Raw genomic sequence first — 21,891 nt, 5'->3', positions numbered from 1 at the left:
GGCTAGTATGGGGGAATCAGCGTTGTAAAGCCACCAGAAGATGAACATTTAGAATACATATTCAATACAAATAACGCGTTTTGTTTTGGTATGTGTAATGTTTTTGGTCAATTACGGTACTAAATTATCATAATGAAATATCTTACTTTTGATTAAAACAGTTGTTACAGTATCAGGGTAGTGCAGACTGTTGTAAGTCACAAAGAATGTTAAGCAAGAAGGTAACAATTTAGCGAAAAATGTTGTCAGTATTGGATACTAAATCAATATACATTTTACAGTATATCGGACTTAATAAGTGCTTGAATTTGGATTTTTTTCCCTTGAAAAGTGCTTCAAAAGTGCTTGAATTTCATTCAAGAAAATCTGCATGAACCCTGGGGTTAAAAAATTGAAAATTTGCTTATATAAGGCCTATTTTGTGAAAACTTTAAAAATCTTCTTGTCCATAACCATTGGGCCTAGGGCTACCAAATTTGCTATGTAGTGACATCTTATAGTCCTCTACCAAGTTTGTTCAAATTATGCCCCTGGGGTCAAATTTGACCCTGCCGCGGGGGGTTAAAAAATTGAAAATTTGCTTATATAAGGCCTATTTTGTGCAAACTTAAAAAATCTTCTTGTCCATAACCATTGGGCCTAGGGCTACCAAATTTGCTATGTAGTGACTTCTTATAATCCTCTACCAAGTTTGTTCAAATTATGCCCCTGGGGTGAAAATTTGACCCTGTCCTGGGGGGTCAAAAAATCGAAAATTTGCTTATATAAGGCCTATTTTGTGAAAACTTAAAAAATCTAACTGTCCATAACCATTAGGCCAAGGGCTACCAAATTTGGTATGTAGTGACATCTTATAGTTCTCTACCAAGTTTGTTCAAATTACACCCCTGGGGTCAAATTTGACCCTGCCTCGGGGTCAAAAAATTGAAAATTTGCTTATATAAGGCCTATTTTGTGAAAACTTTAAAAATCTTTACGTCCATAACCATTGGGCCTAAGGCTACCAAATTTGGTATGTAGTGACATCTAATAGTCCTCTACCAAGTTTGTTCAAATTATGCCCCTGGGGTGAAAATTTGACCCTGTCCTGGGGGGTCAAAAAATCGAAAATTTGCTTATATAAGGCCTATTTTGTGCAAACTTTAAAAATCTTCTTGTCCATAACCGTATGGCATAGGGCTACCAAATTTGGTATGTAATGACATCTTATAGTCCTCTACCAAGTTTGTTCAAATTAAGCCCCTGGGATCAAATTTGACCGTTCCCCAGGGGTCACAAAATGGAACATATGCTTATATTGGGCCCATTTTGTGCAAACTAAAAAAGTTCTCTTGTCCATAACCATTGGGCCTATTTCTACCAAATTCGGTAGGTAGTGACACATAATAGTTTTTACTAAGTTTGTTCAAATTATGCCCCTTGGAACAAATTTGACCTTGCCCCAGGGGTCACAAAAATGAACATGTGCTTAAATAAGGCCTATTGTGTGCAAAATTTAAAAATCTTCTTGTTTTTAATTATAGAGCCTAGGGCTACTTAATTTAGTATGTAGTAATATCTAATAGTCCTCTACCAAATTTTTTCAAATTATTCCCCTGGGCTCAAATTTGACCCGGCCCCGGGGCTCACAAAACTGAACATATTACGTTTACCAGTGGAGATTACTGCGGCCGTTCGGCTGTGACCAACAACAACATCAACATCTTGAAAACATGAGATAAAACCCTGTCATTTAGTGCCATTTTAGGTCAGATGGTGACTGCTTACAAAGGCATTGAAGTAAGAAAATGTGTTACGAATGTTTTTCTTACAAACTGAAAAAAGTCGCGTTTTATTTAAATATGTCGAAAGTGACCATATATCCGGATGAAAATATTTTGGATGACATGTTAATTTCATGTCTTTTTAGCTCACCTGAGCGATAGCTCGAGGTGAGCTATTGTGATCACTCAGCGTCCGGCGTCCGTCCGTCCGTCCGTCCGTAAACAATTTGTAAACATCTTCTTCTACTAAACCATTGAGCCAATTTCAACTAAATTTCATGTGGAGCATCCCTAGGTCATGGGACAAAAGAATTGTTAAAAAAAATTTGATCGCATAACCAAGCTGGCCGCCATGACCATATATGGTAAAAACCTTAAAAAATCTTCTTGTCAGAAACCGCTCATCAGATTTTCAAAAAATTTCACAGGGATGACCTTTGAGGGCTCCCCTGAAAAAGTTGTTCAAAGAAATTTGATTCGTCAAAAAACATGGCCGCAGGAGCTCGTTGAACTTTGCATGTTTATTCGTTTTTGCCTATTTTGTGAAAACTTTCAAAAATCTTCCACATTTTTTGTCCGATCCTTTCCAAATTTGCACAGTGTCTTTATATCAATGAGGACACGAACCCAACAAAAAATGAGCATTATTGGTCCATGAAGTACAGAATTACCTACCCTTGAATTGAGAAAATGGTGTTTATGCAATAAATTCCAAATTTTTCATCCAATTCTTTCCAAACTTGTAAGGATTTAGCATGGTTCAAACAAGGGAAACAACTACGGTTTATGCATGTTCTTTTTATTACAGATTTGCCTCCCTTTAATTCATTCAAAATCTCATTTTACAGCAGAGATTCCAAATCTGACCTGTAAATGAGCCCCATATTTACTGCTGGTGCTATGTTACCTTTTCCCATTTGATCATTCTTAAGTATTGGTCTTGTAATGCTGCTACTGCTACTGCTACTACTACTACTACTACTACTACTACTACTACTACTACTACTACTACTACTACTACTACTACTACTTCTACTACTACTACTACTACTACTACTTCTACTACTACTACCACTACTACTACTACTACTATTACTACTACTACTACTACTACTACTACTACTACTACTACTACTAGTACTACTACTACTAGTACTACTACCACCACCACCACCACCACAACCACCACCACGTCTACTATTACTACTTCTACTACTACTGCCACTACTACTACTACTTTTACCACCACTACTACTACTACTACTACTACTACTACCACTACTACTACTACTACTACTACTACTACTACTTCTACTACTACTTCTACTACTACTACTACTACTACTACTTCTACTACTACTACTACTACTACTACTACTACTACTACTACTACAACTACTATTACTACTACTACTACTACTACTACTACTTCTACTACTACTACTACTACTACACCACCACCACCACCACCACCATTCACAGTGACAAAAAACGTATTCACACAATGGCTGCTACTACAACTTATAGCCCATATAGGGGGGCATGCATGTTTTACAAACAGCCCTTGTTTCTATGGGATTTTAACCACAGCTGTTCATGTTTATCTCCGACACATATTTTTAGGTCACCTGTCATGAAGTGACACGGTGAGCTTATGTGATCGTGTGATGTCCGGCGTCCGTTGTGCGTGCCTGCGTGTGTCTGTGCGTCCGTCCGTCAACAATTTGTTTTTGTAGACAGTAGAGGTCACAGTTTGCATCCAATCTTGATGAAATTTGGTCAAAATGTTTATTTTGATGAAATCCGGTTTGGGATTGTAATTGGGTCATCTGGGGTCAAAAACAAGGTCACTAGGTCAAATAATAGAACAACCTTCTGTAGACAATAGAGGTCGCAGTTTTCATCCAATCTTTATGAAATTTGGTCAGAATGTTTATCTTGATGAAATCTGGGTTGGGATTTTATTTGGGTCATCTGGGGTCAAAAACTAGGTCACTAGGTCAAATAATAAAAAAACCTTGTGTAGACATTAGAGATCACAGTTTTCATCCAACCTTTATGAAATTTGGTCAGAATTCTTGATGAAATCTGGGTGGGATTGTATTTGGGTCATCTGGGGTAAAAATCTAGTTCAAATAAATAGAAAAACCTTGTGTTGACAATAGAGGTCACAGTTTTCATCCAATATTTATGAACTGTGGTCAGAATGTTTATCTTGATGAAATCTGGATTGGGATTGTATTTGGGTCATCTAGAGTCAGGAAATAGGTCACTAGGTCAAATCATAGAAAAACATTGTGTAGACAATAGAGGTCATAGTTTTCATCTGATCTTAATGAGTCAGTTGAGCGATTCAGGGCCATCATGGCCCTCTTGTTTGTAGTGTTTAAACCAGTTTAATAATATGTTATTGATTTAAAAAACACAACTTCCATGAACATAATTATTTCAAGAAAAGTCAATATATGATACTGCACGGTAAACTCAAACTTTGTATCCAAGAGAAGGTGTTGAAATTAATGAAGTGCAATGTTCTTAACTATCGTATATGCTGCTTTTTAATAACTAATGATTGATTGTTCCATTTGTGAATCGTGACTCATGAATTGTGGATATGATTGTCAATTGCTCAACAATCCATATATATTTACGACCATTTTATAATTTTCTTAATATAAGTAATGAATTGATCTTAGAAGTCAAATGTATTACTTAATTAAATACATTTATAAATATAAAGAAATAATCTTTAGATTATCATAATATTCTCAGGCCTGTTGGTCTTAGGGATGTTTGGGTTGATGAGCAATTTCTCCTTTTATCACAATGATTTCTACCCTACCTGATTATTTCCTTCATATTCCATTTTAATTTAATTGACGTCAGCAACCTCTTTCAAATTGGGAAAGTCCAAAATGTGTCGTTTGGTAAAGGGTTAAGGCACTTTGATTCCTATGGGTCTTGTGAATCTGTTTCAAATCAAATGCGTAGATTTGATCTTCAGCATCTAAAAATATGTGACATAGAAAGAACGACAATATCTTTTGGAGAGATAAATGTACCTACGTTATAAGCAAATGACCTGTGCAACAATTCCCGGTCTTTTAAGTCTGTTTAGTTAACACGGTAGTAACTTTTTCCATATATAAAAATGCTCACCCTTCCAACTTTAAACCCCCAGTGGGACGAGGGATAGAAAGAGAAAGTCACATGCTTGAGTACATTTCAACCCATGCGCATTGCACGTTTTTTTCGCAATGAAAAAACAGTGGAGCGATACAGGGCCATCATGGCCCTCTTGTTTTTTTATGGCCTGGTCTGGCTTTCATGGGCAAACTTAATTCAGAACTACCTTAATTGAAAAATATATTTTAGAGACCATTAGGAAAAGATGCCATTTGTGGGAAATAGTCAACTATTATCAAAAATAAATACAGTCGATTGGTGTATAGCTGATTTAAGTGAGTAACGGATAGCTTAAATGTTTTTTGCAAAATACTTTTATTTATGTTAAGATTTATAGTTTTCTATGAATTGAATACAAAAAGCCTTTCATTGTTAAGTCGATTCATGTTTTTGTTGATGTGGGTCAATGTTTACAACTGTTTCTTTTTTCGAAAGCAAAACAAGGTCACGTTATGTACGCACCGTTTTTGTGACGACAGGAAAAGTGCAGACGAATGGTTTCTTGAATTTTGCAGATTTTGTTTGGTAAACATAATGTTCATTGATCTAATATTTAAGTGTTATGTGTCCTTTACAAAAGTAAGAATGCTCAGAAACCAGATTGATGCGTACCATATAAAATAAGCATGAAAGCTGCAACTCGGGATTTAGTGAATAACGGACATGTGGTGACCCATATTCAGGAATGTGGGGATTGTCTTTAAATAAATATAAACTCAATTGAAGTTGTCCAATACACATGTGGTTAGCGTGTGGCTATGAAATTAATAAGTGAAAACATCATTTTTAATGAAAAATAATCAAATTATAACGAAAAATAGATTTCTCTGAAAACATATTTTCCACTATCAAATCTATATATAGATTCAACTCAATATAGCCCGAATATAGGGTGCATCGCTTTAAACAGCCATTACTTCATCAATTGTGCAGCGATTTCCATAAACTTGGTCTTATTAAACGCAAAAATGAATTTCCTTTCTGGAAATGTACATATATTGCAATTATTTTTACAAATGCTGTGTCAAATTTAAAGAAATAACACGATACACATGTAATCCGATAAAGACCTAAGCGATCCGATAATGGCTGAATCAGTGTACCATGAAATTCGCGCTGTAAACAAATAATGTATTTTGGAAATTTAAAACCGCTGGCATGTTTCAATAGGAAAGACATGTGTCTATCTAGGTTTAATGGTTTAATTACTGAATGCATGGTGTATACGTTTAAATGAGACTCGAAGTCCTTAGCTATCCGTTATACACCAATCGACTGTAAGTCATGTAACCACAGGGCTCCTGCTTAAGTCACATAAATTCATTTTTTAGCTCCACTGGCCAGAGGCCAGCGGGGCTTATGTCATGGTCCTGTGTCCATTGTGCGTGCATGTGTCCGTGCGTGCGTCTGTCCGTGCGTTAACTTTTTCTTTAAACATCTTCTTCTCCTAAACTACTGGTCCAATTCTGATGAAATTTTTCAGGAATGTTCCTGGGGTAAACCTCTTCCGAATTTGTTCAAATTATGCTCCTGGGGTCAAATTTGACCCTGCCCCTGGGGGTCAAAAATTGAAAATTTGCTTATATAAGGCCTATTTTGTGAAAACTTTCAAAATCTTCTCGTCCATAACCATTGGGCCTAGGGCTACCAAATTTGGTATGTAGTGACATCTTATAGTCCTTTACCAAGTTTGTTCAAATTATGCCCCTGGGGTCAAATTTGACCCTGCCCCGGGGGTCAAAAAACTGAAAATTTGCTTATATAAGGCCTATTTTGTGAAAACTTAAAAAATCTTCTCGTCCATAACCATTGGGCCTAGGGCTACCAAATTTGGTATGTAGTTACATCTTATAGTCCTCTACCAAGTGTCTTCAAATAATGCCCCTGGGGTCAAATTTGACCCTGCCCCGGGGGGTCAAAAAATTGAAAATTTGCTTATATAAGGCCTATTTTGTGAAAACTTTAGAAATCTTCTTGTCCATAACCATAGGGCCTAGGGCTCCCAAATTTGGTATGTAGTGACATCTTATAGTCCTCTACTAAGTGTCTTCAAATAATGCCCCTGGGGTCAAATTTGACCCTGCCCCGGGGGGTCAAAAAATTGAAAATTTGCTTATATAAGGCCTATTTTGTGAAAACTTTAAAAATCTTCTTGTCCATAACCATTGGGCCTAGGGCTACCAAATTTAGTATGTAGGGACATCTTATAGTCCTCGACCAAGTTTCTTCAAATTATGCCATTGGGGTCAAATTTGACCCTGCCCCGGGGGGTCAAAAATTTGAAAATTTGCTTATATAAGGCCTGTTTTGTGCAAACTTTAAAAATCTTCTTGTCAATAACCGTATGGCATAGGGCTACCAAATTTGGTATGTAATGACATCTTATAGTCCTCTACCAAGTTTGTTCAAATTAAGCCCCTGGGATCAGATTTGACTGTTCCCCAGGGGTCACAAAATTGAACATATGCTTATATTGAGCCCATTTTGTGCAAACTTTAAAAATCTTCTTGTTCATAATTATAGAGCCTAGGGCTACTAAATTTGGTATGTATTGATATCTAATAGTCCTCTACCAAATTTGTTCATGACTCGTAGATGACCCCCTATTGATATTCAGGTCACTAGGTCAAAGGTCAAGGTCACGGTGACTTTATACAGTAAAATGGTTTCCGGATGATAACTCAAGAAAGCTAATACGCCTAGGATCATGAAACTTCATAGGTACATTGATCATGACTCGCAGATGACCCCTATTGATTTTTAGGTCAAAGGTCACGGTCACAGTGCCAAATAATGTATTCACACAAAGGCTGCCACTACAACTGACAGCCCATATGGGGGGCATGCATGTTTTACAAACAGCCCTTGTTATATTTTGAGATGATGTTTTCAAAGAAAGATGCTACTATTGAATTTGTTATAAATGTGTGAAAGGCTCTTAAGAAGGAACCAGAGATTATTAATCCTTTGCCAAACACTAACAGGATTTTACAGGTTTGTAGCTGACGACTTTATAAATAATTGTGACAATTATTTCTACTCTACCTGATAGCGATTTCCTTCAGATTCCATTACAATTTAATTGTCGTCTGCAACCTCTTTCAAATTGGGAAAGTCCAAAATGTGTCCTTTGGTAAAGGGTTAAGGCATTTTGATTCATATGGGTCTTGTGAATCTGTTTCAAATCAAATGCATAGATTTGATCTTCAGCATCTAAAAAAATGTGAAATAGAAAGATATCTTTTGGAGAGATAAATGTACCTATGTTATAAGCAAAGGACCTGTGCAACAATTCCCGGGCTTTTTAGTCTGTTTAGTTAACACGGTAGTAACTTTTTCCATATGAGGGATAGAAAGAGAAAGTCACATGCTTGAGTACATTTTAACCCATGCGCATTGCACGTTTTTTTCACATACAAAAACAGTGGAGCGATACAGGGCCATCATGGCCCTCTTGTTAATCTAAATTTGGTAATGTGTTTTCGAGGCCATGCAAAGATATACCAGTTGTGGGTGACATAGCTAGTACAAAAAAAATCAGTGATTCACCTGAAAACCATTGGCGTTTTCCATATGAAACCTTGCTTGCAAGAGAGGCAATTGAAGAAAAATCAAATTTAAAAGTAACTGCAATAAGATGGGTATTTTGAGGCTGCTGAAAATGGTGCCAAATCTAGGGAAAAATAAATGTTACCTTTAATAATTGAATGATATATTTTTGATACAGTGAGGCAATAACACTAATTTATTTTAAACTTAAGTCTCCAAAGGTTTATAAGTTATTTATATAACAGAAATAAAGTGAAAATGTTTTTACATCTGTTAATGATAAATAAAATGGTCGAAATGTTTAAATGATTTTGACCAATTAATATAACATTTACAAATAACAATTAGTCGACTTATAACTAATTGCAGTAGCTGTTAAAAAAATAAACAAAATAACATTTAAATACCAAAATAATAAATTAATACTTTAAATACCGGTAAAACATTTTATTTCTGGTCCGTTTACAGCATTTACAACATGCTTTGTTACAAGAAGTCAGGTAAGTAAAAAATCTTTGGGCTTGTTCTTAGAAGCTAATCTGAATGAACAAATGCCCAGATAAAGTTAAGATGAATACTGAGTATCAGTTTGAAATCATTGCAGATGAGAAAGTGGATGGGAATGAAGAGATTGAGGCAGACAAAACTGCAACGGAGATAAGACAGGATTCATACTCCCTCCCTGCGGGATTCAAGTGGGACACACTTGATATACGGGACCCTCTCATTGTAAGAAACTCTGGCTATGGTGCTCTTGAATCTTTTTATGCCTCCAGTAGGGTGGCATATAGCAGGTGAACTGTCCGTCAGTCCATCCGTCTGTCTGTCTTGTCAGTCAGTCAGTCCGTCCATCTGAAAACTTTAACTTTGCCCATAACTTTTGCAATATTGAAGATAGCAACTTGATATTTGGCATGCATGTGTACCTCCTGGATCTGCACATTTTGAGTGGTGAAAGGTCAAGGTCATCATTCAAGGTCAAAGGTAAAATATATGGCGACGCAGTAGGAGGCATTGTGTTTCTGACAAACACATCTCTTGTTATCATGATTTATATAGCAGCGTTCTAAATACATGTATAAGTTTATGCAAATTAAGTGAAGATGTCTTGATAGCTGAAATTGAGAAATATATATGAATAGATTTGAGATGGGCTCAGGGAAAACTAGGCTTAATGCACGTTTCATCTCAGATAAGCTTGTGTACAAGGAAGACACTTAATGCACTTGAGTCTTGAATGAAGTCTGGTTTACCTGGAGCATGTCTTAATTTAGAAAATGGTATGGGTAAAAATTTTCTGCTGGACATTTATCCAATGATAATACAAAAAAGTGCCTTGAAATTGGGGGTCACAGTACTTTATTCTACCCTCAGAATGAGATGCTTTAGGATGTGGTATTCTAGTGAGTCTTCTTATTATTCTGATTTGATAAAAAGCATGGCAGCCATGGAGAAAGACAGTTTTCATTACATGGCTACTTTGAAAACAAGGAACATAATTTATAATAAATGTTTCTTTGATATCTTCAATGTACATGTATGCATCAAGTACTTTTATACAACATTTAGTTTTCCATTAAAGTAAGTTCATCTTAGCTGAGGGCAAAAAATAGGAGCCAATCAAACCAATTTGCTAAAAATTTAGTGTTGGATTTAGATTTACTGACAAACCTTTGTTTTCCAAAAAGAAATTAAAGAACAAAGGTGGACTACAGTGATCAAAATATATGTTAATAACCCTGTTTGTCACATGTTTTATTGCAGTTGAAAGAGCTATATACCTTGCTGAATGAAAACTATGTGGAGGATGATGACAACATGTTCAGGTTTGACTACTCGCCCGAATTCTTGCAATGGTATGTCCTACATTTAAATCAATAAAAATCTAACATGGACTGGTTGTTAATAGGAATTGTAGTATATTATTACCTTTTGCATACTGAACTTTAAATACCCCCCCCCCCCCAAACACTGTTTGTTTCTGTTTTGCAACTATTACACTGATTGAAAATATTAAGATAAATCAAATCTTTAACATCAATTTTAGTACTATTGTTTGACATCCCTATGATACAAGTCATGATATGTCCACAAGCACATTGAGAAAATGTGTTTTGAGGTGAATCTTCTTTCACTTGTTCAAGGTTTTTTTTGTAGAAAAAGGGGAAGACGCTGGATGCTGGGTGAAAGGGGAAAATAGAGTGCGAACAAAGACATATTTGGGGAAAAAATGAAAACTGTTTTAATCAATGTCTATAACTCATCTACTCTGATTATGCCCCCCTTCGAAGAAGAGGGGGTATATTGCTTTGCTCATGTCGGTCGGTCGGTATGTCGGTCCGTCCACCAGGTGGCTTCCAGATGATAACTCAAGAACGCATACGCCTAGGATCATGAAACTTCATAGGTAGATTGATCATGACTCGCAGATGAACCCTATTGATTTTGAGGTCACTAGGTCAAAGGTCAAGGTAACGGTGACCCGAAATAGTAAAATGGTTTCCGGATGATAACTCAAGAACGCATACGCCTAGGATCATGAAACTTCATGGGTAGATTGATCATGACTTGCAGATGACCCCTATTGATTTTGAGGTCACTAGGTCAAAGGTCAAGGTCACGGTGACCCAAAATAGTAAAATGGTTTCCGGATGATAACTCAAGAATGCATATGCCTAGGATCATGAAACTTCATGGGTAGATTGATCATGACTAGCAGATGACCCCTATTGTTTTTGAGGTCACTAGGTCAAAGGTCAAGGTCACGGTGACCCGAAATAGTAAAATGGTTTCCGGATGATAACTCAAGAATGCATACGCCTAGGATCATGAAACTTCATGGGTAGATTGATCAAGACTCGCAGATGACCCCTATTGATTTTGAGGTCACTAGGTCAAAGGTGAAGGTCACCGTGACCCGAAATAGTAAAATGGTTTTCGGATGATAACTCAAGAACGCATATGCCTAGGATCATGAAACTTCATAGGTAGATTGATCATGACTCGCAGATGACCCCTATTGATTTTAAGGTCAAAGGTCAAGGTCACGGTGACCCGAAATAGTAAAATGATTTTCGGATGATAACTCAAGAACGCTTTTGCCTAGGATCATGACACTTCATAGGTACATTGATCTTGACTCGCAGATGACCCCTATTGATTTTCAGGTCACTAGGTGAAAGGTCAAGGTCACAGTGACAAAAGACGTATTCACACAATGGCTGCCACTTCAACGGACAGCCCATATGGGGGGCATGCCTGTTTTACAAACAGCCCTTGTTTCAAGAGTGTTTTTCACCACTGTCTGCGCCTCCGGAAAATGGAGGCATTCCCAAAGCAAAAAAAACAGCCCCATTCCCAATCAAATCTATATGACATTTTTCCCAATTACAATAAAGAAGTTTTCTGTCAAAATCATAAACAAATGTTAACAAACACTATTGACATTTAGAGTGACTTCCCGTTATACATTACATTATATAGCATGCGCTTAACAACTCCGATGTAAGCATGTTTAGTTTGAGGATTCTTCTGTCAGCATTTACAGTTATAACGTGCAAAATGTTCCGCATGACTTTGCAAAAATTAACAGGAACCTCAAACTACACGTTCTAATCCAACTCCGTAGACGCTTATTTCTTTTTTTAACGTGTTTTCGCGACCACCGCAAATGAGCTAGTATGGCCATGGATAATTTAGCAATCAAAATTAACAATATTCGATTTAAAGCTTAAATAAATGCTAAAAAAATATATGTTTTGGTAAAAATGATATTCTTGGAGTGGAAATTGTATTTTGAGGGGAAAAAATTATGGTAGGGGAAGACACCGACTTTCGGCATCACTTTTTTAGTAAAAAAAACCCCTGTTGTTTGACCCTTTAACAATTTGATACGTATTTTAACACATTTGTAGTCCCTAAGAAAGTTAAATTTGATAAAAGGCCTATTTTAAGTTTTAAATGCTATTTTTCCAACTCTTAGTTACTGATGAGCAGCATATTGCTTAAAACCTGAACAGACTGCGAGTTACTCGCCGTCTGTTCTGGTTTTATGCTGGTTGCAAAGCCATTTTCACTTTGCTTCTTATGGGGGAAAGCGTTAAACATGTGCATGGTTTAAGGTACAAGCTACAATCTTCAGGAACTACTTAGATATGATTCACAATTGAGAAAACTGGGCATAATGCATGTGCGTAAAGTGTCGTCCCAGATTAGTGTGCAGTCCTGCACAAGCTAATCAAGGACGACACTTTACGCACATGCATTATGCGAAGTTTTCTCAGAACACATCTCATTTATAAAATTCAGTAAGCCTCTGCTATATGAGACTGAGGACTATCTTCACTGAAACACATTAAGGAAACTTAGATTTATTTTTAAATATTAAATCATTTTATGAGCTTTTAAATAGAAAATTTGATCTTGAGTTTTCACTTATGTCGAACGCAAGTTCAATTGTCCTCATTAGTCTTGATTACAATGGTTGTTTATGTTTTGTTTTATATTAAATTGTTGTTGATGGTCATATCTTAAAATTGAAAACTATTAAAGTAATTGAGTACAACTGCAAAGGCCTAAGTTGATGATTTTGTTGTGCAGAGCTTATAGGCTTATTAGCTCGGCGTTTTCAGTGAAAACCCGAGATATTGTCATAGCCAGCTCGTTGTTCGCCGTCCGCTGTCCAAGTCGTGCTAAAACCTTAACATTTTGTTAAGGTTTTGAACATTGGCTCTAAAATTAAATTGCTTCTACCTACAACTTTGAAACTTCATATGTAGATGCACCTTGATGAGTTCTACACGCCACACCCATTTTTGGGTCACTAGGTCAAAGGTCAAGGTCACTGTGATCTTTAAAAAAAATAAAAAATCTGACAATCTTTCATTTATTTAAAACTGCACCTGTAGTCGAGCAGTTATGAGGTGCTCTTGTTTTCATTATTTTCATGTTTACAGCTTTCCTACATCAGTCTGTTCTCATGAACTCTGTCAGCATTACTAATATGACAGAATAGTTACATCTAGTTCTGTTTTGTTTTTGTATGTGTTTAAAGAGTTTAAATATTCCATAGATCTTCATTTATTGCTATACAAAATGCAAACATATTTATTCATAAGTATTTGAATATTTTAGTCTATAATCTATACAGTTCAGCGTTATGTTCATTTTGGCAACTATACTTGGTGAAAATGTTGTTGTTTTATTCCACTTTTAAGTTGAATTGATTACAGTATGCAAACATATACATTCATTTTAACAGTATTTAAATATAGAAGTGTATAAAGGTCTGTGCTATACTTGTATAAGTTGTTGTTGAATGCATTCATTTTAACAGTATTTGAATACAGTAGTGTATAAAGGTCTGTGCTTTACCTGTAAAGTTGTTGTTGTTGTATTCTAGCGCACTCCAGCCCCCTGGTTGGCTCAAGGACTGGCACTGTGGGGTGCAGGTTGTTAAGTTGTTGTTGTTGTATTCCAGGGCGCTCCAGCCGCCCGGTTGGCTCAAGGACTGGCACTGTGGGGGGCGGGTTGTTAAGTTGTTGTTGTATTCCAGGGCGCTCCAGCCTCCTGGTTGGCTCAAGGACTGGCACTGTGGGGTGCGGGTTGTTAAGTTGTTGTTGTTGTATTCCAGGGCTCTCCAGCCCCCAGGTTGGCTCAAGGACTGGCACTGTGGGGTGCGGGTGGTTAAGAGTGGCAAGCTTGTGGGCTTCATCAGCGCTGTGCCCGCACATGTCAAGATCTATGAAAAGTATGTATGGAAATATTCCTTTTGCTGAAACTTCTTGCTTATCTTTCCAGGCTTCTGGCTATGATTGTTCAAAGGCCTAGTGGCATAGGGCATTTATTATAAATATATAAGCTTCATCGTGCGAAAATATGTTTTATGCCATATGGGGCCAGCATATCTCCCTACTAGCCAGCACCTCTGAACAATCTGCTCAGAGCTAATGAGACCACGAAAAAATTGGGGACTTTAAAGAGGACAGCATAGCTTCTTACCAGACTATGCAATTGTGTAGACCAGTCTGGCATATGATATGGCTTAAGACTTATTTTTGGATGTCATGTCTTTTATTGCTGTGTTTGTCTGTTATTGCATTTAAGCCAGGCAGACACAATGATGTGGGTATTCAGGCTTAGATCACCAGAGTGGTCCCTGTCATGTATATGTGTGAATCATTAATTATGTTGTCCAGTAAACACACAAGGAATTTAGATGATGTCTGCACATAACAAAAATTTCAACCCCGTAATATCTCTCACCCTTTCTAAGACTCTAGAAATTGTTCTCATTTTGTCTGCTTTATGCAGTTCTTTGAAGAAAAAGGTGTAGACAATTATTTGTTTTCAAATTTGCTTATGTGTGTTCATTTCCTCATTTCATCAAAAGGGGTTACATTTAAAATATTTCTCTTATATAAGACTTCCAGTGTTAACGCTGGTATCACCATGTCCGAAGTGTATTTAACGGAAGTAAAATAGGCCAGAAGTGTGGAAGCGTAGAATGTTGTTCAGCTGGTACCTATTTCCTTGTTTTAGTTCGCTAAGTGTATGTGTTGATTTGTTTAGGCATTAATAGATGAATCAACTGTTGTAGGTTGTCAGAGAAGTTTGTTTAGTATTTGAGATATTGGTTAGTGACAATCAACAATAACAGTTATTTCAAGATAAATTGCGGAAACTTTTTATGCCCCCTTTAGAAGAAAAGGGGGCATATAGTGATCGGACTGTCCGTCTGTCTGTCCGTCTTTCCATCACACTTTGCGTTTAGGTTTTGAAAAATGCTCATAACTTCTATGTCCCTTGAGATATAACCTTCATATTTGGTATGCATGTGTATATGGAAAAGGCCTTTCCATACGCACACAAATTTTTACCCTTGTGACCTTGACCTTGAACTTAGGGTATGCGTTAAGGTTTCGAAATCTGCATTTAGGTTTCGAAAAATGCTCATAACTTCTATGTCCCTTGAGATATAACCTTCATATTTGGTATGCATGTGTATATGGACAAGGCCTTTCCATACGCACACAAATTTTGACCCCTGTGACCTTGACCTTGAACTTAGGGTCCGCGTTTAGGTTTCGAAATCTGCGTTTAGGTTTCGAAAAAGCTTATAACTTCTATCAAGCGTTTATAGGGAGCATAAGTCATCCTATGGTGACAGCTCTTGTTAATAATGTAAATCAATTCAGTACTTTGGTCATTGATTTCAGATTTCTTTTTGATATGTAAGGGATTGATTCATAAACATGATCTAGTTTGTATGCCTTCGTTATGAATTATTCTTTTGAATGAAACAAAATTCAACACTCATTTATGTATTTTGTGCTTTTGCAGACAGAAACGTATGGTAGAGATTAACTTCCTCTGTGTTCACAAGAAGCTGCGATCAAAGCGAGTGGCGCCAGTTCTGATAAGGGAGATAACTCGCAGAGTGCATTTGCGAGGACTGTTCCAGGCTGTTTATACGGCAGGAGTTGTCCTTCCTAAACCAGTTGCCAGTTGTAGGTAGGGAGCAAAAAGGATAGGCAGACAAATTGCATCTTGACAGTGCCAAAATGTTTCTCACACATTGTATTTTTGTCAGATTTGTCTGACTGTCTGACAAGTTTTGCAGAGTTTGTACTCATATAAGTATGAATGTACTCATATAATATATTTCTTATTTAATTTGTTACTTTTTTCCTGAATTCAAGTATTCATGTTGCAATTTCAAATAACAAATTTTGCATAGGTACTTGACACATTCCCAAACCAATGCACAAAGTTTTGGATCAATTTCTCAACTGCTGTATTTAAGATACTGGCACAGGTCGTTGAACCCTAAGAAGTTGATCGAGGTGAAGTTCTCTCATCTCACTAGGAACATGACAATGCAGAGGACACTGAAACTCTACAAACTGCCTGAAGTAAGCACATCCACACACATCAAGGCATCAAATATGGTTTTGTGGTGATGAAAACACTCCAAATGCTTTATTGTGATAATAATCAAATGTGTGTTTGATTTGTTTTTTATTTTGATTATGTTATTAATCCTAAATTGTATACCTTAGTGTTTTTTTCTCCAAATTTTGGAACTTCTACATGACAGTACAGTGGCCAACTAAATGCAGAGAAAGATAAGACTTATTATTTCTGAATATAAATTAATAATATTTATTTTTGCGGAAAAGAATGTTGTTTGCTGGTTTCTATAGATACGATTACGGATGTAATGTTATGTACGGAATGCTTCGGTTGAGTTCGTTAAAACAATGAAATTACGCATTTCCGTACCACGTGATATTACGTCATTCCGCCTTTTGCAAACTGCCTGTGCTTTTGTTCGGATCGTAAACAAACTTAATTTAAATTAAATCTCGAATCATCTGAAATAATGCCGCGTGGAACAAAGCGGAAATTACCGGAAAATGTGGAAAAGGTTGGAGAGGACAATACCCGGCTCTTACAACCGGACCCAGGTAGAGGCTTTATTGATTTTGAGAAGATAATAAGGGCATCTAAAATCGTTCCTCCTATTAATACACGTAACGTTGAGGGGTGCGGTGTTAGCGGGGAATCAACTCTAAGTTTCCCGGTAATCGAAAATACACAAGTTCAATCTCTTGCTTCGGCTATAAATCAGAGTCAAAACATGATATAGTTGTCAGGAATTAACGCGCTTATCAAACGATGACTTGGCTGCGCACGTGCCAGCCGCATTGAAACAACAAATTTCTAGAGGCGAATATGTCAATTTGGCTTTACTGTTAAAAGGTGCCTTCGAATTATCCGCTTTTTGTAACGGTAGTGTTTTGCAACTTTCGGCAGAGAGCACTCTTGAACAGTGCCCTAAGGAGTGTAGGGATAAAATTCATAACATCGAACAGGTGGTCGGACGCTTTCTTGATTTATGCATCAATCTACCATAGCACGTGACGTGATATAGTGCAGGAGATTTTGCAATTACTTTCTCTGTAATGACCTACTTAATCTCGCACCATTGCCGGTGAATAGCAAAATATTACGTGAATATTTAACATCGTATAATTCTAGCAGATGGAAATGACCTTTTAAATGTTTTTTACAAATGGGTTTTCAATGCATTATAACCGACCCAGAGTCAGTAGATTTAGTAAAAAATTAAAGTCTGCAATCGCAAATGCTGACATAATTCAAGATAAGATAAATAAGGAGATTTTAGCATGGAGGTTGGCTGGGCTTTTCAGCGAACGACCTTTTTCTAATTTCATGGTTTCCCCAGTTGGCTTGGTGCCAAAAAAGACACCATGTGAATTTAGAATGATTCATCACCTTTCTTTTCCAGAGGGTAACTCGGTTAATGACTTCATTGATAAAAAATACTCATCCGCTCAGCACACAAATTTCGATGAGGCGGTTCACATGGTTCAAGATTTAGTGCGACACTGTAAACTTTTCAAAATGGATCTTAAGATTGCATCTCGCCTACTCCCAGTTCAGCGAGAAGATTTCGAAATACTGGGCATACAGTTTAATGATATGTTTTATGTGGAAAAAGCATTACCATTCGGAGCTTCAGTCAGTTGCAAAACATTTGAACAGTTTTTCTCATTCCTTGAATTCTGCTTATACACTATTTAGACGATTTTCTGGGTGACGATAAATCTGAGCTAGGTTGCCGCAAGGTGATGGATTCGTTTATCAATTGCATGCACGAGCTAAACGTGCCGTTAGCCACGGAGAAAACAGAATGGCCCACGGAAATAATCGTGTTCTTAGGCTTAGAATAAGATTCGGCGGAACTAGTAGTCCGCATTCTTATATAAAAATCGTTGAGTTACGGGAAAAAATTCACACCATCGTGCAGAAAAAAATAATAAAAAAATAACCTAAAGCAAGTGCAATCGTTAATAAGGTCTCTTAACTTCGTGTGCAGGGCAATCCCAGTCGGCCGCCCGTTTTGATTAATTAACACCACCTGTGACATAACAAAATCATTCCACTGCATACGTATAACACGTGCTGTTTGGCAAAACCTCGAAATGTGGTTGACATTTTTGCGCGATTACAACGGCGTGTCGGTTTTCCATGACCGATACTGGATATTCAATGTTGACACTGAATTGTTTACAGATAGTGCTGGCGGGTCTGGTTTCGGTTTTTGGGATTTATTTTAAAGGTCACTGGTGTAACTCTCGTTGGCCTAATTTATGGCGGCAAAAGGGCGTAACTTGTGTCATTACTGTTCTCGAATAATTTCCTATTGTAGTTGCACTGTTTCTCTGGGCGAGGATTTAAAAATAAAAAGATTATGTGCAACAATTTTCGATCTGCATATAGTCTAAACAACAATTGGCCCGCAGATCAACAACACGTTGTTCTCTTTGTAGCCTATTGTTTTGAAAAGGGTCTATCACCTAAATCTATCAAGAGCTACATTTCTGGATTGAGTTATATTCATAAATACATGGGCTAGTACGATATAAGTAACATTTTTTGTAGTGAAGAGAATGCTTGAGGGCTGTTCTCGCTCGGGACAAACGGTTGATACGCGGGCACCAATCACTCGCAAGGTCTTGACGGTTATTATCTCGCAATTAGCAAAGGTGTGTTATAATGACTTCGAGTGCTCACTTTTCAATGCTATGTTTACTCTGGCATATTTCGGTCCGTTCCGAGTCAGTGAATTGGTAGCAACAGCAACATACAGTTATTAGTTGCAAATAGCCGACGTTAGGGTCACGGGGATAAACACGCCATACTGGTCACACTCAGGAAACATAAAACAAATCAGCGCGGTATTCCGGTCACAATTAGGATCCCATACGAGCCGGAGTCTGTGTGTGTCCAGTTCGGTCGTTTACAGACTACCTCGCAGTACGACCCCATAAAGTCGGTCCATAACCTTAGCGACTATGAATCAACACATTGGCTCGAATGGACTCTGGGTTTCAGGCGTAGTATATCAACCTAATTTAAAGGTTAGGCTTTAAAAATAGTAGCAATGCAGCAGGGAAAAAACTTGTATAGCGCGTATTGGTATTAAATGTCCGAGATGTATTAAATGTCCGAGTTATGTCAGAGTTAAAAAGTGTGTAATGGTCAAGTGACCATTGGTATAACATGTCCGTGGTATTAAATGTCCGAGTTAAAAATTGTGTAATGGTCAAGTGACCATTGGTATTTAATGTCAGAGTTAAAAAGTGCGTAATGGTCAATTGACCATAGGTAAAGTGTGTAATGGTCAAGTGACCATTGGTATTACATGTCCGTGGTATTAAATGTCCGAGTTAAAAAGTGTGTAATGGTCAAGTGACCATTGGTATTACATGTCCGTGGTATTAATGTCCGAGTTAAAAATTGTGTAATGGTCAAGTGACCATTGGTATTTAATGTCCGAGTTAAAAAGTGCGTAATGGTCAAGTGACCATTGGTAAAGTGTGTAATGGTCAAGTGACCATTGGTACTAAATGTCCGAGTTAAAAAGTGTGTAATGGTCAAGTGACCATCGGTATAAAAAGTGGTATGATCGCAAGTGTAGCGATCAAGTAAAAGTGTGATAAGTAAAAGTGTGATCGCAGATCAATCGCTGGGGTCGGCTGCGCGCTGGAAAGTTTACCAAGCACGAAATAGTGCGCTTATTGGTATTAAATGTCCTAGATGTATTAAATGTCCGAGTTAAAAAGTGTGTAATGGTCAAGTGACCATTGGTATTAAATGTCCGTGGTATTAAATGTCCGAGTTAAAAAGTGTGTAATGGTCAAGTGACCATTGGTATTAAATGTCCGAGTTAAAAAGTGCGTAATGGTCAAATGACCATTGGTAAAGCGTGTAATTGTCAAGTGACCATTGGTACTAAATGTCCGAGTTAAAAAGTGTGTAATGGTCAAGTGACCATTGGTATAAAAAGTGGTATGATCGCAAGTGAAGCGATCAAGTAAAAGTGTGATAAGTAAAAGTGTGATCGCACATCAATCGCTGGGGTCGGCTGCGCGCGAGAAAGTTTACCAAGCACGAAATAGTGTCGGGGCTGATCGATTCCGCGACACCAGGGTTTTTTCGGAGCGATGGTGTGCATCTGTCGGATGTTGGCCTCGAATCGTATTTGGATTGCATTCGCGACGTCATCTTAAAGTTCTGTTAAAGGGCTAATCCAGAATTTGTGGGGGATAAATTTGTGAAATTTATTGTGGCGGAAAATTCTGTTTGCCGGGGGTCGGATGGGCATGCGCATTTATACATTTATCTGAATGGACTCTGTGACTACTTGCGTAGTTTATCATCCTTGTCCATTCGGGTAATTCCAAGTTATTAAAGTTTAAGCTTAAACAAAATAAAAAATAGTAGCAATACCGTAGGGTAAAAAAACGTTTAGGTGTCAAATCGCTGGCTGAGCGATAAGTTGTATTTTAATGTCCGATTAAGTTTGTAAAAAGGTACACGTAATATTATCACAAGTGTGGCGATAAAAGTGATCACAAGTGTATTGATCAAGTAAAAGTATTATCGCAAGTGCGAAAAAGTGTTATCACAAGTGTAGTGATCAATGTCCGATTAAGTATATTATCGTAAGTGCGAAAAAGTGTGATCACAAGTGTAGTGATCAATGTCCGATTAAGTATGTAAAAGGTACAAGTAAAAGTATTGGATCACAAGTGTAGTGATCAAGTAAGTGTAATCGCAAGTGCGCAAAAAGTGTGATCACAAGTGTAGTGATCAATGTCTGATTAAGTATGTAAAAGATCACAAGTGTAGTGATCAAGTAAGTGTTATCGCAAGTGTGCAAAAGTGTGATCACAAGTGTAGTGATCAATGTCCGATTAAGTATGTAATTCGCAAGTGCGAAAAAAGTGTGATCACAAGTGTAGTGATCAAGTAAAAGTTTTAGTGTGTCATTAAAAGTGTCATGGCGATTATCATGTAAAAGTGGATCCAATGGTCAAGCGATTGGTAGAACTAGGTTTAGCCCAGCAAAGTATATGGTTCTTCCTAGTTCAGTCGCTTGTTGAGCAATAGCATTTTTTATTTTGGGTACGCGGTGTTGCTACTATAACGGTGTTACTTCACGTTTTGTAATTTTATCGTGTGCTCATCCACCTCCGGTAGGTATATTTTCAAAGTAACAGGTTTCCACGAGTGAGTAGCCGATCTTTCGTTGGGCTCGTGGTTACCACCGGCTGTTTTTTCGCTGCGGCCTTTTATATCCCACTTTTTACTCGTATAATATATGAAAGAGATCTGTTTGTGAATACTTTGTGCATTCTATTACATTTTTGTGATGTTTATTGGGAGGCAAAATATTTTGGAATCGGTTCATTAAACTAGTTAAATGGAGTAATGTGTTGTTTTATCGTTGCAGTCGTAAAATAATAACTGTATTTATTATTCTTAATCAATACAATTTACTACTGAAGATTTTAAGTAT

The 21,891-nt window shown here is 37.2% G+C and overlaps 1 protein-coding gene across 2 annotated transcripts in view; it reads left to right on the top strand.

Annotated features, from left to right (window-relative positions):
* The window catches only part of LOC127855223 (glycylpeptide N-tetradecanoyltransferase-like), a 65,144-nt gene that overhangs the window by 31,170 nt on the left and 12,083 nt on the right, over positions 1–21,891 (top strand). For both annotated transcript variants that reach the window (XR_008037407.1, XM_052390639.1), the window contains exons 5-9: positions 9,103–9,227; positions 10,263–10,354; positions 14,131–14,247; positions 15,840–16,010; positions 16,303–16,411. Coding sequence is in view for 1 of the 2 variants with exons in the window: in XM_052390639.1 (XP_052246599.1) it covers positions 9,103–9,227; positions 10,263–10,354; positions 14,131–14,247; positions 15,840–16,010; positions 16,303–16,411 (614 nt within the window). In the remaining variant the exon portion in view is untranslated. The remainder of the gene's footprint in view (positions 1–9,102; positions 9,228–10,262; positions 10,355–14,130; positions 14,248–15,839; positions 16,011–16,302; positions 16,412–21,891) is intronic.

The sequence above is a fragment of the Dreissena polymorpha genome, chromosome 13, assembly GCF_020536995.1.
Source record: "Dreissena polymorpha isolate Duluth1 chromosome 13, UMN_Dpol_1.0, whole genome shotgun sequence".
NCBI lineage: Eukaryota > Metazoa > Mollusca > Bivalvia > Myida > Dreissenidae > Dreissena > Dreissena polymorpha.
This window is presented reverse-complemented; position numbering and strand designations above follow the sequence as displayed.